Source organism: Lepisma saccharinum, chromosome 10 (assembly GCF_977018435.1).
Source record: "Lepisma saccharinum chromosome 10, izLepSacc3.1, whole genome shotgun sequence".
NCBI lineage: Eukaryota > Metazoa > Arthropoda > Insecta > Zygentoma > Lepismatidae > Lepisma > Lepisma saccharinum.
The window spans coordinates 41933180-41949794 of record NC_139238.1 but is presented as its reverse complement, the minus strand read 5'-3'; the positions used below and the strand labels follow the sequence as shown (position 1 = coordinate 41949794).

Genomic DNA, 16615 nt, shown 5'->3' with positions numbered 1-16615 from the left:
ACCCCCTTGACCCCTTCCCATTTAAAAATTTTGAGTTGAATTCAGTATGGCAGATGTCCGCTTGGAACATACCAATGTGGTTCACCTTAAGCCTAACATGTTTCTATCGTGACGAATTGTAACCAGCTTAACTCCTTTACTTTTTATAGGGCCTGTTGAGGGAGTTTTGAATCACCCTCTAGGCCCTCATATGTGACTTTGTTAACATGAGATAAATAATTATGCACACACACATTCATTATATATGAGTATGTGTGTGTTTGCTTGTTTGATTTGATTTGATTTATTTTACTTTGCTTTTTGTGCCACTTTGGCTAATTTGCGAAGATAGGGATGAGTGATGATATGATGAAGTTGATGAATGGACACTCACAAACATCCATGCCCAGGCCAGGACCCCTGGCATCATAGCACAATGTGCTAACCACTCTGCCATGGGGGCCGGCAGTATGTGTGTGGGGGGTGTATGTGTGTGTGTTCAAAAGTTGGTAGGTAGGTAGAGGAGACCTTTGGTAATATTTTGTGGGGGGGGGGCAAGATTTGTAGATCCCGCTCTGCCTAATATGCCCAAGACATCAGATGGAAAAGTTAATGTCTCGTACATAATCACGTGCATGTCATCCAAAAATCTATCTTCAGGTATTTGTCATAAATTAACTGACTGGTATAAGTAAGGCAAATATACTTTTCTGTCAGTTAACAGAAAATACTGCATGTACATAGCTTTGTTAAGAAATCTACTTGCATATCAGGCTATGTGGTAGTGTGGTTGCAAACACTGCTTTTGAAGGGTGGAGAACTCATCATGGGGTTGTCATGGCCTCTGCTGTCAATTTGAATACTTTCTCTCCAGAGCTCAAATTGTCATGTGGAGACTGTAGTCCTGATTAGCCTGTCAGTGCATAAAGTGGACTTAAAACACAATACATTCCTGTATTTTACCATGTTCCATTACAAATTTCGCCGACACATACATTTCTCATTTTGAACTAATTTCTCAGTTCATCGAAAAATTAAAAACCTCAGTTAAACATCAAATACAGTTGTTTTTACAGTATTTAGTCACATTTTGCATTTATCGCGATTCTGAAAATCTACCATATACTCTACCATATAACAGTTGGGCTGAAAAGTTCGTAGGCTAACATAGTAAAAAATATTTTTTTGACAAAATTCGATTTTATTATTCAATATAGTTGCCTTTGAGGGCGATACAACGATTATAGCGGTCATACAATTTTTCGATGCCATTTTTATAGTACGATTTCTCTTTAGCCTCAAAATAGGCCTCAGTTTCGGGGATTACCTCTTCATCAGTGCTAAATTTCTTTCCAGCGAGCATTCTTTTAAGGTCTGCAAACAGGAAAAAGTCACTGGGGTCCAGATCTGGAGAATATGGTGGATGGGGAAGCAATTCGTAGTCTAATTCATATAATTTTGCCATCGTTTTCATTGATTTGTGACACGGTGCATTGTCTTGATGAAACAGCACTTTTTTCTTCTTCAAATGGGGCCGTTTTTTCGTGATTTCATCCTTTAAACGCTCCAAGAACACTATGTAATAATCTCAGCTATGTCGATCAACTTCAGTTTACGATCATTTAAAATTATTTTGTGGACTTTTTTGATGTTTTCGTCGGTAACAGCCTCTTTGGGGCGTCCACTGCATCGTCTTCGATGCTCATTTCGCCTCGTTTAAATTTAGCAAACAACTTCTCAACGGTTGATTTTCCTGGTGCAGAGTCCGAATAATGTTTATCAAGCCAAGCCTTGGCTTCAACAGTATTTTTTTTTTCGCCAAAAAGCAATGCTTTATTAACACACGAAATTCTTTTTTATCCATTTTTTCACAATAACAAAAGCTGCTTCACTCACAATGCTATATCTCACGAACTAATTATCCGGCAGCTGTGAAATTTATACACGTATCTTTTGAAGGTTAGTACTAAGTAAAAATCACATGGATTTAATTCTAGTAACGCCATCTATGAGTCAGCCTACGAACTTTTCAGCCCAACTGTTACAGTGTGCTTCAGAAGACATAGAACCCTAATGTTGATCGCTTATAACATGGAAAGTAGCCAAGATATATAAGCCATCAAAATTAGTGTTGCGGAACTTTTGAAACATACTACATTTCTCCATTTTATTGTTCTTTAGTGAGAGATTTCTGAAAAATGTATAACTGAAGTTCCGCTGTATTTATCTATCATGCTATTTTTATTGTTACTTTTAAAAGCTTTGAAACATGAGAATTTGTACACATAATTGCATTCATACGAATGCTGTATAGCACACAATATTTGAGTGCAACATATGGAATGTATCCTTAAAACATCTCTAACATAACTCAAACACAATATTGTCTACTTTTTTTAAAGGTGTTTCTGCCAGTATAATTAGCACTTCTGCTAATAGTTGCTGATTATGACTTCAATATGTTCAGGGTTCAGTTCCCAATGGGAACATTTCTTAGTTGTACCTTAGCCTCTACACAAAATGAACTTACAAACAAACTTTTCCAAATCTTTAATTCATTGATGTTTCCATGTCTACTTTTATATTTCATTATTTTCTTCTAATGCCAGAAATTGGATTTCTAATTGCATTAAGAAAATATGCTATACTGGGTTCTGTGAATAATGGCATATTGTTATGACAGTTCATCACTAAAATTTTTCAAAATTGTTTTCCAATTAATATTTTCATAAATACACTGCAATTATGTGCATAGTTCTCTGCATTTTTGTTATGATTACTATAAAGTCACATTTCACATACTATTCTTTGGCTACATAAATTTCTATGTACTGTACACAGTATATACCGGGTGTCCCAGAAGTCTTTCCCTGATTACGAACTTTATACATATCCGCTATATGCAATGTAGAGATGTGAAAGTGGTGCCAAAATGTTGGAAAAACTAACCAAGTTTTTTTGTTCATGTTTGAGTAACGTAGCTCTAGTGTAGCAGTGTCAGTGCCCAGAAAACCAGAAATGTTCACATGTCAGGAAAAAGCTTAGCATGTCCTCTGGTATGATGAGACCCAGTCACCAATATCAGTGCAGAGGAACTTTCAAATGTACAGAATTCTTTCGTCTAGAATATCTGCCATCAATAAGTTGGTATTTAAAAATTGAAATTTATCTTCATTCCCAAATCCTGTCAAGTCCAAGAAACATTGTATGGAAAGATGCCACCCGATGTCAAGAGCATTAATTCCGGATTCCTTGGCACTGAAACTGCTACACTACAGCCACATTACTGAAACCTGCAACAAATAAACTTGGTTAGTTTTCCAACATTTTGGCACCACTTTCACATCTCTACATTGCATATAGATATGAATAAAGTTTGTAATCAGGGAAAGACTTCTGGGACACCCGGTATTTTATATGTCAAACCAATCAAAACAACATTCATGGCCACTTTCATTATTTAAGGAAGTGAAGGTTATTCGTTTATGTTGTGTGGGGAATATTTGCCATTTCATACCAGATCCATGTAATAGTTATTTGTATTGGTTTAAGCAATAATTTCATATTGATGCACTATCACAGAATTATAGAAGAAAGATGGAGAGCTTGCACGAAAATATCAAGCCAATATTAATATTGATAAACCAATATGTTGGCCAGTGATTACTGTCAACTGATTAATTTGTTTTCAGTAGATAATGATTACCTAGCCCAAGTCAATGAATAAATGTTCAATGGAGTGAATTAAAAATAAGATTCTTACGCTTAGTCAAACTCAAACTCTAGTCAAAATAAAAGACCTAAGTCAAGGTTTACAACATAACTAATTTACATTTTATGCATTCATTACTCACCTTTGTTTATTATTTATTTTGAAATTGTATTGAACACAGTCACTTAGTATCAACAGTATTTCATATTGAAAACAATTCTTAATACATATGTATGTGTTTAGTTATATTTAATAATCATTATTTTTACATTTTTCTTGTACTTTCATATTTTGTTATTGTGAATTTTTATGTGTTTTTGTTTCTAATGTATTTGAGATTTATTAGTCTGTGCTAATTTTCTAGTCACTGTTATCCTTTACACACTTTCCAGTTTGTATGTACCTAAATACTAGTTTATCCAAATTTGATGGGACTGCATCTCTTTTAGATAAATTAAATTGTGGATAATCTGGAATATATTGTATTTAACATAACTGTATATTAAATAAATACAGTCAATATGTTACATTGAATCATAATACATAACCACTGTAAATTATAGCTTCTACAGTATTATATCAACCCCATTGCTTGTTAAAGTAATCAGTCATTATTGAATAAAATATACACTGAAAAAAAAAAAATCCTTTTGGACTAACTAGATTTGTTGATAAATAAGTTTTTATTGTATTTACATATTCCACTTGATTATGCATTAAAATTGTAATTGTCATGTAACTATGAAAAATAGTATTTGGTGGAAAATTCCATGGTGGATTTTAGGGGAAAGAATTCTGATAACAACCTAGGGAGCTTTCAAATCGAAGCGACAAACCACAAACATGTAACGTTAGGACTTCACTCTGCAGCGACAAGTGACAGACTCCTTCAGTCTATAAAAAAACCATTCACTGCACATGCACAACCAACAGATTGAGATGCATGCTATTGGCCCAGTCCAAATGAGACAATGGATATGTGCAGCTTGTTATGGGAATTTGTACAAAAGGCTTAATTATTCCCGAAGGTTCGTTTCCAAGTGACAAGTGTCACATGCATTTGCTAACTGCATTCATATAAAAGGTAAAGTGCTCCCCTGTGCATAGCAGCACGCCATGAAGGCGTATAGGGGGTGTGGGGGTAACGCCCCACACTTTCTTGATCCGGTCGTGAGTGGGGATGATGTGATCAGCATCATGCCCCTGACCGCCTTTACCCCCCAGGGTTTCCCCCAGGTACCCATGTTATTCGATGCTGGGTGGGCGCCGGGGCCGCTTCCATCGTTAGAAAAGTTCCTGGATTTGAACCGGCCGGGGATCGAACCCGGAACCTTTGGCATGGTAGTCAGACGCGTTACCGACTGAGCCACCGTGGCCACTGCATTCATATCAAATTATTTATTTTCTATGCCAAGGAAACATTTTTTTCTGGGCCCGAGCAGAAAATTCCCAAACTAAGGAACATGGTTTGGAACAAGTTTTTTCTCTAAGAAATGAATTTGGAAAACCTTTAGTTTTTGTAAAGTGAACAAAGAACACACTAGTTTCTTTTATATGCAACATTTTGTACCGGAGAGAGACAAGTTGCTTGATGCTTCTGTGCCTTTTTGCGTGCAGTGTGCCATCTCGGTCTGTTGGTCATGCATGTGCAGAGCCAGCTGTTTTACAGACTGAACAGGCCCGTGTGGCTTGTCACTTGATGTGAAACCCGTTTGTTGGATACTTATTTCAGACTGAAAGCTTCTTATGGTGAAAGTATAAATCTTTATGAACCTATGAACTATCAATACATAAAGCTCATACTTTGACCTATTGCATCCACATTACACTATTGTCTTGAGATTCTGTGGAGCAAGGCCATGCATAACAGTAGAGAAGGGGAGATAGAAGGTGGGTGGAGCAAAGTTGTACATGCTGCTGCACACGGCTGATAGCTGCAGTTGCATTTTTTACTCCATACGCTTGCTTCCTCTCTCATGCATTCATTTGTCAAGCCCTCTCAAGTTCTACTTGCGCAACAGACATTTTTTCGTTCACTTGCTTAAGAGATTCCCAGGACAGTGTAGAGAACACTAAAATGACTATTTTTAGGCTCCTACAGGTGATAAACTATAGCACAATATTGTGGAATGAAAGTGCATAAAAGTTAATTTAATGGAGAATTGTCAGTGATGATTTGCAGTAATAGAGCAGTAGTTAAATTGGTCAACAAGTTTTGGTTTTGTAAAAAAAAGTAATATAAAGTTGTATAAGTTTGCTTATTTTGTTGTTTTTCTTTAAAAAGAAAATCCATCTGGAAATTTAACTTTTTTTTTAACAAGGTGTAAGGATATATAAATGACAGATTGTAATTCATATATTTTTGGTAATCTATAAATACACATGTTAAGAATGTGGCACCTTAGATGTAAGCTATGAAGTTGTGTTATACAGTTTATAGTATGTAATGTACATGGGAAGAGTATATTATGCTTTAATAACTTTATTGGAACAAATTTAATTACTTCTGTTTGTTGATATTGTTTAGTATTGGAGATGAATGATTAAAATGTGAAGTGTTTTTCTTCACTTGTGTCCTATTCGTGTCTTCCATGTTTAACAGATATTTCCTCTTCTATTAAATTTACAACTAGATAATGTTAAGATAATCTTGAAGTGAACTATATACATACCAACATATATATTTTATCATACCTTATTGAAAAGTGAAAATTGCAGCCCATCAGGCAGTGAACTTACTCATTTTTCACTAAGTAATCACATACAGGGTTAGATAAAATTGATTGTAGGATTTCAAAGAGCCATTATGATGTAAGGAAAGGAGGACTTTATTGAAAAATAATAACCTGTAATAAAATCATCAAAATATACTAGATTGCAACTACTCTACATGTGCCATTTACAGTGACGAGACATGTCCAACCTTCGATCACCAAAGTGCGAACCTGTTGCAATTGTACTGCTGTTTTTAACACCTTGGATGCAATTACTTTTCTTTTCGTGACCACATAATGTGTTGTTATAGGACTTCCATCCACCTTACGATCATGTGGTAAATTGTGACAAGACATCCACGATATTTTAACCTAATATGGTGGCAAAAGATCCTTTGGACAGTAACCAACTTGTAATTTTTAAAATAAGTTTCTACGTCAAATGTATGATATTCTGCTGACCATAATACCATGATTATTAAGGGCACACTCACTTCAATCTGACTCTCATCAATTTCCTGCCAAAGTGCATAAAATGCTGCCGTAGCACATGAATTTTTCCTAGTATGAATTTTACCAACCCTGTATATCTATTTCCCATTGTCGAAGAAGTGATTCTGAAGTATTTTTCAGTTCGAACTATTTTGTCATGTTAATAGTGTCATAATCCATACACATTTCTATTTTACATGGTACGTTGAGCCTAATTGTGAAATTTGATACAGATTAGGTTGTGAATTGGTGAATTTCTAGTAAGAAGGTTGAAATCTCTTGATTTGCATGTTACCCACAATGACTTACTTAAGGGGTTCATTTAAAGGATCATATTGGGATGGCCCTTTGTGTGTAGGTGTTGGCAGGAAAAGGAGGGGCTACAAATAATTATTTCTCCAGCCATATTCATTCCAGTAATAAAATATGGCAGTCATAAGGATAGTGCTTGTCAAAATAAGTACAAGGAAAGCCATTATTAAATTTTTGTTTATTTCAAGCAAATTTTGAAAGAAGGGGAGGATTCAAGCCAGATAGTTCCCACTTCTTAAACACATCATTAGCAATAGCATTTTAATCTGTCAAAAGGAAATGTTGACATATGTGAAAAATATATATTTCACAAATTGTCAGGTTGTAATTGCAAGTGAAATGTTGAATACTTCACGAAGTGAAATGTGAAAGTGAGTGGGAGCGATTGTATAACTTAATTCCACATCACTTCGTAACTAATTTATGTCTACATGCAGAATTTATCTTAAGTTATTACATGAAATAATATGATCATAACTGCCAAATGTTAGATACCTTGTTAGAATCTCCTTCAGTGTTAGAGTAATTTGTGACTAGTGTTTTTTTTTCCTTGATCTGGCAGCATTTCCGGATCCAAAATGTGCCAATAATAGTTGCTACAACAGCATTGTTTGTAAAACTAAATTATGTAAAACACTAAGTACTATACATTATTCTTTGTGGCCTGTGGATCTATAACTTTTAATGTGTTCAGCATATTCCCATATTAATACCACAGATTTAATTCATCTGTTTCTCAACTATCACTTGTTTTTCACGTATCCTTTGTAGTCATTTGAACTAGGGCTGAGTTGATATCAATATCGAAGTGTTGCATATTTTGAAACAAAACTGGTAGATTAATACCCCATAGTTGTAGTCAGTGGCGTGCTCAGGACTTTCGAAAGGAGAGGGGGATTGCATAGACTATTTTAGTAATAAGCCCTCAGTTTGCTATCTTTTCCTCTCTGACTTTCTCCTCCATCCTTTGGGCATGCCACTTGTTTTAGGGGTACGTAAGCCATCTTTACTTCCCTATGTACCCATTGATTAGATGCTGGATGAACTCCAGAGCTACTTTATGCAGGGACATTGCAGGAAATATTCCCACCTGAGATCGCAAACATGGCAGACTTCATTCTGGTGCTAATTCCCAACCTTACCATTTTAACCTTTCTCTCCATTTTTGATTAATTTGTTGAACCATTTCAATGTTTTATACTCCTAAGGGAGGAACCCTGGGCAAGAATCACATGTAAGCACCTTGTTGTCCTTATTGAGAGGTATACTACAAAACCAAACGGTAAGATCTCTCACATTTGGTTCATGCACGTTGGATCTGTAACACATGTCCTATTGTTGGTAGGACAACAGCATACTTCATTGCTGATACAGCACCATGAAGAGTTAAAAATATAAGAGTCAGTGGAAAACAGGCCACCTCATATATATCAACGTGTAGATGCCGCAGCTCCACAAAACTCCTGTCACTGGAAGGGGGCTCCATTGTCACCCGGTAGATGGCAGTCGCTTCACACACTTGTGTGAAGCAGTTCGAGTGTAAGCCATGTGAAGTGCAGACGTGCAGGGACTTGCCATTCAGCATATCATAGAGGCCAGTGGGGAAGAGCAGCGAGCAGTCGTAAGTTTCCTGGTGGCAGCAGGTGCTAGTACGTGAGGCATTCACCGTTGAATGACGGCAGTGTATGGGGAACATTTTTTATCTCCGTTTTGAAGGAGTGGTGTCTTTCGTGAAGGAAGAACGTCACTGCAGAACGATCCATGACCTGGACCATCTGTCACTGTCGCAAATGACAACTTCATCCAATGTGTGAATGACATCATTCAACAGGATCGACGGTGTGTAGTGGAGTGCATGACTGGTGTGGTGCTTTCTTTAGGATTTTAAGATATATTCAAATTCGTACTCGCTGCTCTTCCTTCCTGGCCTCCATGATATGCCAGACGGCAAACGTCTGCATGGCTCGACTCCAGGGGCGGCCGCTCATAAGGACGATACGGACGCCGCACTGCCATGTGCAACCGCAAGTGAACAAACATTACATTAACATTTACATGTTAGCTTTTACATTGTCTGAATTGCAAATATTCCATTGCTTATAGATCGTTGGTTAGTCGGTTCTGTATTCATTCTTCCGCGACAATTGCAAAGTTTGCACGCCACCGTGCGGGGGAATACGGAACTTCGAGAGAAATCTGGCGGGGCGCCGTCCTCCCAATTTACGAGACGTAGAGCATTCTCAGTCGCGGTCGCGAGGGGTAAATGGCGAGGAAACTGAGGGAATAACACGCGCGGGATCCCTGGCTGGGAGGACGGAGGGTTTGTCGTCCGAAACCCACCTCCTAGGCAAAACTGGCTCTCTCTTCGGAGAACGGTAAACAATGAAGAGTTGCCAGAAGCAATGAAGTTAACGTAAGAAAGAAAATTACCAACCGTTGAAAAAAATATTCTGTATTCCATAATCTTATTCATTTATGACAAGAGTAGAGCAATGAATAACGCAATTTCCAATGAGGAAAGAAAATGTCGCTAACTGAATAAGTACAGACTCTTGCATGATTTTTGTTATTTATCGTCGCTTTTTGCTACTTTTCGGTAATCACGACGATGAGGATGAGTGATGATGGTATAATGAAATTGGTGGAGGGGCACTCACAAAGAACACACATACCCATGCCGGGATTCGAACCCAGGAGCCCTGGCTTTGTAATCCGGTATGCTAGCCACGGAAGTCGGCTATAGATTCTTGTTACACGCAAAATTATCGTGTAGCTATATGCGTTGTATTTTTTCTGAATTTAGTGAAAAGTACATTTGGATTACAATGATGTGGAGTACATCATGTAGATTTAAATACATGTTTTGATTAGCACCTTTGAAAAAAATCCTGATAATGTGACAAAGTTCTCCAATTTCTTTTCAAGGCGGATGTTAAATAAATTAAAAACTCGTCATTTAAACTCACCAAGAGTCGCTACAGGAACCTGTAAACTACAAATTTCTTAAAATTTGGCAAAATTGTCTGGCAACCCCGAAGCAATAAAACGAGTCTTCGTTTTCCATGGAAAAGTGAAGTGAAGCTTTTTCGGTAGTTGTGCATTTGTCGCGATGAACAGTGTGGAGAAATTGTTGGTGCGAAGTTTTTCTACCAGAAGTCAGAAGTCTGGATGAAAAAATAAACAAAAAATCTAGTCCGAATTTGAATCTAGAACAAGTGTCAAAGAAGGGAGGTCGTGAGTTCACTTGCAAATTTCACGTTGAAGGACAGAAGGATGAATTTCAGTTACAAGCATGTCTGAAGATTTCTGGTAAGTTTGAAGTTTTTACTTTAGAGCTTCTGGTAAAGCAGATATCACCTTTCCAGTGAGATATTTATTTTGGTGCCCTATTTCACATATCAATTAGTCATGTTGGACAGGAGACATTTTCTGTGTAACTTTTTACTAGAAATTTTCACGATCAATTCACGTAAATATTCGTCATTGTGCTTATCAAGTTGTGTAAAAATTAATATCCCTTCTTCTGTTAAACGACTAAATCTCTTAGAATTATCTTTCTTCTTCCATCTTCTTCGCATTACTGTTAAATAATTATTAATTTAAAACGTGTAAAACATGATATTCGGTAAACATGAACGTATCAATTTCTTATCACGTTGGCTATTATACGAAATTCATCATTTAAACTCGCATTACTAGTAGAGCAAATTTTTGCCGGCCCCCGTGGGCGTATTTACAAACCAGAACCAGAGGTATATAACACGTTCTTATTGGCTGTGTGCACCGGAAGTGTTTATGTTCCGTGTCCATTGTTCCTTGCTTCTTCATTTACAGCAAAAGTATAGAAAAATAAGACTTGGGATTATAAAGTTTGTAAACAGATTGTCGAAATTATGTTAAGAAATTACGTTTATATAATAAAATAAATGTTTAAAATGCTATACGTTGGATATACATAATTTTCTCAGTAGTCATTGGTAGTTACAATGTTTGCACTGATGTGACTTTAAATAGAAAAATCATTCACTTCAAGAAGAGTTCTGATTTCTGTCTTCTAAAACATTAATTTAAATAATGTTGCTAAAAAAGGAACCTTAGTGTAAATGGGTTTCTTATCTTGTTGGGATGGATATCTGAAATCTACACTGTTAATTTGAACCCTGCCATCTAGCGTTAACTTGAAGGAACGCTGCATCAACTTCCGGAATGGCAGCCAATCAGTAGCCAAATGTCGCTGGAGGTTCTGCAGTACTATAGGGTTTGTAAATACGCCCCCCGTGGCGGGGTGGTTAGCACATCGCGCTACGACGCCAGGGATCCCGTGTTCGAATCCCGGCCTGGGCATGGATTTTGTGAGTGTCCATTCATCAATTTCATCATATCACTCATCCCCATCTTCGCAAATTAGCCAAATGTGGCACAAGAGGCGAAGTAAAATAAAGCAAATCAATAGAGCAAATTTGTGAGCTATCGCCCCTCCACTTTGGATCACCACGAGCCGCCACTGCTCGACTCTCTCTGCTTCACACAAGCCTGCAATCCAAATGCCATCTACGGGGCAACAACGGAACCCTCTTCAAGTGGCAGGGGTTTTGTGGAGCCGTGGCTTCTACATGTTGAGCTATACGAGGTGGCCTGTTTTCCGCTGACTGTCCCTTATGAAATTAGTGGGTCTCTGTTCTAGAAATCCAGGTACCAGTGGAAGTGGAACTTCATACATCAATGCTTCAACCAATGAAGTACCACTTGTTCCTTAAACAGCTCATGTGCCAAGTTTAGTTTGGGTTCAGATTGCCCAAAATACACACCAATACATAAATTTATCGATATCAGAAAAACTTCATATTGGTACATCCCTAATGTATTCATTTTTCATTCAAGGTGCACATTACACACAATCAAAGGCTAATTGTGACTAATATTTGTAATAAACTCAGAATGTATCCTAATTACGGAGCAGTGATCTTGATTAATTATTTGGTACTATTTTCACCCCTGTTGTATCCATACCTTCAAATGCCAATAAGAAATTTTGGTTTCACTTGCTGTAAGTTTCCAATTACTATAACCTTTTTTGTGCCAAGCTGTGACGCACATACATTTGACACAAACTTGATATATGTATATACATATATTTTGACTTAAATGTTAGCATAAAGTTCTACATTCCTGTTTTTAGAATAGATGCATTAAGAGTTGAGGTAAATAATTGCTATTAAATACGTACATTAATAATTATATATAAATAGTAAAATATTGTTGAAATATTTTATGTTAAAATATTAATAGGTAACTAATTGACTGGCATTGAATTTCCTAATGTAAGATTTTATATAATATACATAGGGTAGTTAATTTTTTTGTAGGTTGAATTGAAAGCAAGGTATAATAATTATTAAATGAAAGACTGAAGGTACATTTCATTGTTATTAGGAATATCTGTTAGCAAGCATGCAATAGAAGTTTTTCCTGAACTTTGTTTAGTGTATTTGTATGAGTGTTGTTATTTTTGGGAGACTAGTTGTCCAGAAATAAGTGTGGACTTGTATATTTATGTCCCTTACTAATTGCAAGGGAGAAAAAATAAAATTTGTAAATATGAAAATTAATTGGCTTAGTAAAAGAAATAATGTTTTGCCAATGTCTAACATTATATATAACATGACTAATCAGAATATTGACGAGATAATAATGAAATTATTGGAAGCATTTCAGTTAACATTCCATGATAAAAATAAAAACCTGAATACTGAAAACATTGAAAATGTAAAATGTACTTAGAGTCTGTTACCTAAATATGCTTTTTTTTTCAGAGAACGGAATATGCATAAGCGTGTGTTGTGATAATTTGTAAAGCAATGTGATCTTGTTATTTTTTGCATTTGTTGCAATCTGTCAGTCACTATTTGTACCCATTAGTATTTAGTTCTTGTCTCGCATTGGCAGTTAACTTGTTCTTCAGGAAATATTGGAAGTAACATTTACATGCTGCTTTTAATCTTACATTATGGAGGTACCATGTACATTTCAGAATCTGAAATATTGCTTTTTTTGTCCATTTTGTATGGCATTTTAAGAAAGCAGCATAGTGGAACCTCAATGTTAAGTTTTCCAGGAGGACCAAGGTGGAAAAACTAAAAGTATTGCAAAATCTAAAATCTGGGAATATATATATATTTTTACATATTGCTTTATTGGGACTATGAACATTGATTGTATAATGTAGGAAATTAGGATTATGGTGTAGTGAGTATAATTACTAATTCTGAGCCAATAGCATTTTGTACCGATATGTGCACCTATTACTGATTCCTGGATTTTCGAAGAAATTTCAGTTACTAAAATGGGACTAATTATGTCATCAGTTTATTGGTAGATTTACTTGTAATTTTGGCCAATAGTGATGAAGAACAAATAGAAAATTTACCAATGCTGATAATTGATATTATATCAACCCAATATGAAATTTCAAATGTTCCTTGAGAATCATGGCTTATTAACCTCCTCAATGAATGTATGTAAGTAGGTGACTGTGAGAGTTGTGCTTTTAAAATGAACCTGCATGTTTAGGCATTTGCTTTGCAAAACTATGCCATACAAATTATATGTTTATATTCATAAAAATATAACAGAATTTTGTACTAAATTATAGGCTATTTTTTTAGATAGATCAGTAAAATTATCTTAACACTTATTAAGGGTATAAAACATCATAAATGTTTCAATGTAAGCAATGCAGTATTTAATGTTTAATTTCAGTCCATTTTAACTTTTTATTGCAGTGCATCACAGATCAAAAAAAGAAAAAGTGTGATGCATCAAACTTGTACTTATATACAGTAGAACCTCAATTTTAAGTTTTCCTGTATTATATATTCAATCCTCATCATCTCAATACAGCATAATGTTAACAAAATTTTTCCAGATTTTACATTTTCATGCTGTTTTTAATTTTGGTGCCCTGAAAAAACGTAAAAATCAAGGTTCCAATTGATAATATAGCCACTTGTTCGGAAGGTTGTGTGTTTCCTTCTCAAATGATAATAGGGCACATACTTGCAACCAGAAGGGGGAATTCCTCATTCCATTACAAATCCAAGACAACTCAAGTTTTTAATTTTTTTACATTTTTTTAAAATTTTTATTGAAGATTCTCTAGTCATATATGAAGTTGCAAGTGCTGAAGTCATAGCTTCCAAATATTTAATATATATTATATATATATATATATATATATATATATATATATATATATATTATATATATATATATATTAAAGTTGTGTGTCTTAATTTCATTAACAATTATTGCTTGAACATGTACTGTATTTGATATTGATGCCAAATTTGTTATTTTATAATACAAGGTAAAGAGTTCAATTAACGTTATTTTAAGGTGGACAAGTGCTTCGTGGTGTTTGTAATTACAAAACTATGTTGTTAAAGTTTATTGTTGTGTTGATGTTTTGTACAGAGTGTTTTCTGTTGTTTTTAAGTGTTCAAGAAAAAATAAATTATACATATTAATGAAAATGTTGAATTTTCTTACAAATTTGAATTTTAGTATTAACACAGACCTGCAGAAATTGTCCCCTCTTCCCTCGGAGTATTAATATAAAGTGGAATTACTTCCTTTTGTATTTGCACTTTCTTTCAATTATGAAGATTGATCACTAGTATCTTTTGATTGGCTAATTAATAAACTCTGATATTGGACTTCGAATTTTACACCATAACATTTGACATGCATTTATTTTCATTACAATAAATATATTATTCACTTGTATTTACAATATAACTGTTACTTATACATTTTCTAACTTTTTGAGCCACTCAGAAACTTGAAATGTTCACAACTGATGTTACATCATGTACCACAATAAAAATTAAATTATGTAAATAATTCTGCTTTTCACTTGTTTGAGCATTTTTTTTTAAGTAAGATTTTAAAATGATTGGGCATATGTTTCAAATAATGTAATAACAGCCCAAATTGGTCTAAAGGCTGTTTTGCATCTTAGTGAATTGAACGTTAACAAAATATTTTAAGTTTTGGTTCAAGGAGGATATACAATTCTTAAACCAATTGAGTATCACTGTTCATTTCCTGCGTGTATGCATTGCACCCAATTTAAAATCAAGTCTGGACACTCACAGTAGCACTAATGTCTTCAATACTGAGATTACATCTCCACTGGGTTAGTTTGGTCTGCTTTTGTTCAGAAAACTAGCAAAAATTGAAAGCACTTGAGATAAAAACAACACGTTAAAATCCAGTCTAGTTGCACTGACTGCTGTCCTACTTCATAAGATGAGAATATTGTTGATTCCAATGGCAAACTTCCTCCTTTGCAAAGCATCTTAACAGAATGTGCAGTTTTCACTTCAAGTCAAAGACATGCTCTTTGTGTCTGGTAGAAAGAGGCACAAAAGACCTGCACCTGTTGGTAAATACAATGGATTCAGTATAGCAACACCATTTGGAGTGTGTCATAATATTACTCTAGTTCAATAGTATCCACTTTTTCCCCTATCTATGGAATTTCTGGACATCTCTGTATGCAAAGCATAAAATTTACCTTTTGTTAAATTTGAGAAGGTATAATTGGTACTTTGTCTGTATCAAACAATATAGGTATGCCAATGAATTGATTTATTGGTAAAATTACCCACAATCTTACTAGTAAAAAGATTTCCTCAATACTTACTGCAAAATTTTAGAATTGGGTTTTGTTTAGCATCGTCACCTTGTAATTAAGGGGTCCCGGGTTTGATTCCCAGTGGAGTCGCATAGTGGTTTGGATCCCACTTTAAACTGTATGTCCAGTCCCGATTAGCCTTACTGGGCATAAATCGGACTTAAAACACCAAATCAATCAATCAATCTAAAGCACTTCCTAACATGCCTATAAAACTTGTGAAAAATCATTAAACATTGGGAACTGTTACCTTGTTTAAAAAAATAATAACAACGTGTGTGCGCTTGCTTTCTGGACATCCCTTTTAGACAAACATCATGTCTGCATTTCATCTTGCAAGCATATAAACATATTAATTGAACTTAAAAAACTTCATGAAACTTGTAAAAGTAATAAATATGTACTTACCTATGAGAATCCCTGCAATGACAAATATGGGAATAAAGCAATCCACATCAACTAAACTGCCAAACATTATATTCCCAAGAAAAGAAGCAGCCATTCCTGATAACTGTGCCAATGAAAGTGCTGTTGCTCTACACAGAAAAAAGCAAGAATTAATAGAAAAAAGTCATGCTCCTAGTAGAAATTAACATTCGAGATTGAAGCAATGGATTAAAAGATAATAGTATTTTAGTTCATTAAGTCACTTTAAGAGTCTTTTAATGATATGAGTATACATTTATCTGAAAATAGGTAATGTCTTGT

At 35.2% G+C, this 16615-nt stretch overlaps 2 protein-coding genes across 3 annotated transcripts in view; one reads left to right on the top strand and one right to left on the bottom strand.

The window, feature by feature from the left end:
- The window catches only part of SiaT (beta-galactoside-a-2,6-sialyltransferase), a 55758-nt gene that overhangs the window by 37877 nt on the left and 1266 nt on the right, over positions 1-16615 (top strand). The window lies entirely within an intron of this gene.
- LOC145993883 (synaptic vesicle glycoprotein 2C-like) overlaps positions 14932-16615 on the bottom strand; it is a 177974-nt gene continuing 176290 nt past the window's right edge. Inside the window, exons 10-11 of one of the 2 annotated variants that reach the window (XM_083129758.1) lie at positions 16316-16443; positions 14932-15649 (exon numbers count right to left, since the gene is read on the bottom strand). In XM_083129758.1, coding sequence (XP_082985884.1) covers positions 15594-15649; positions 16316-16443 — 184 coding nt within the window. In that variant the 3' untranslated portion in view covers positions 14932-15593. The remainder of the gene's footprint in view (positions 15650-16315; positions 16444-16615) is intronic. The other variant, XM_083129759.1, reaches the window with a different exon arrangement.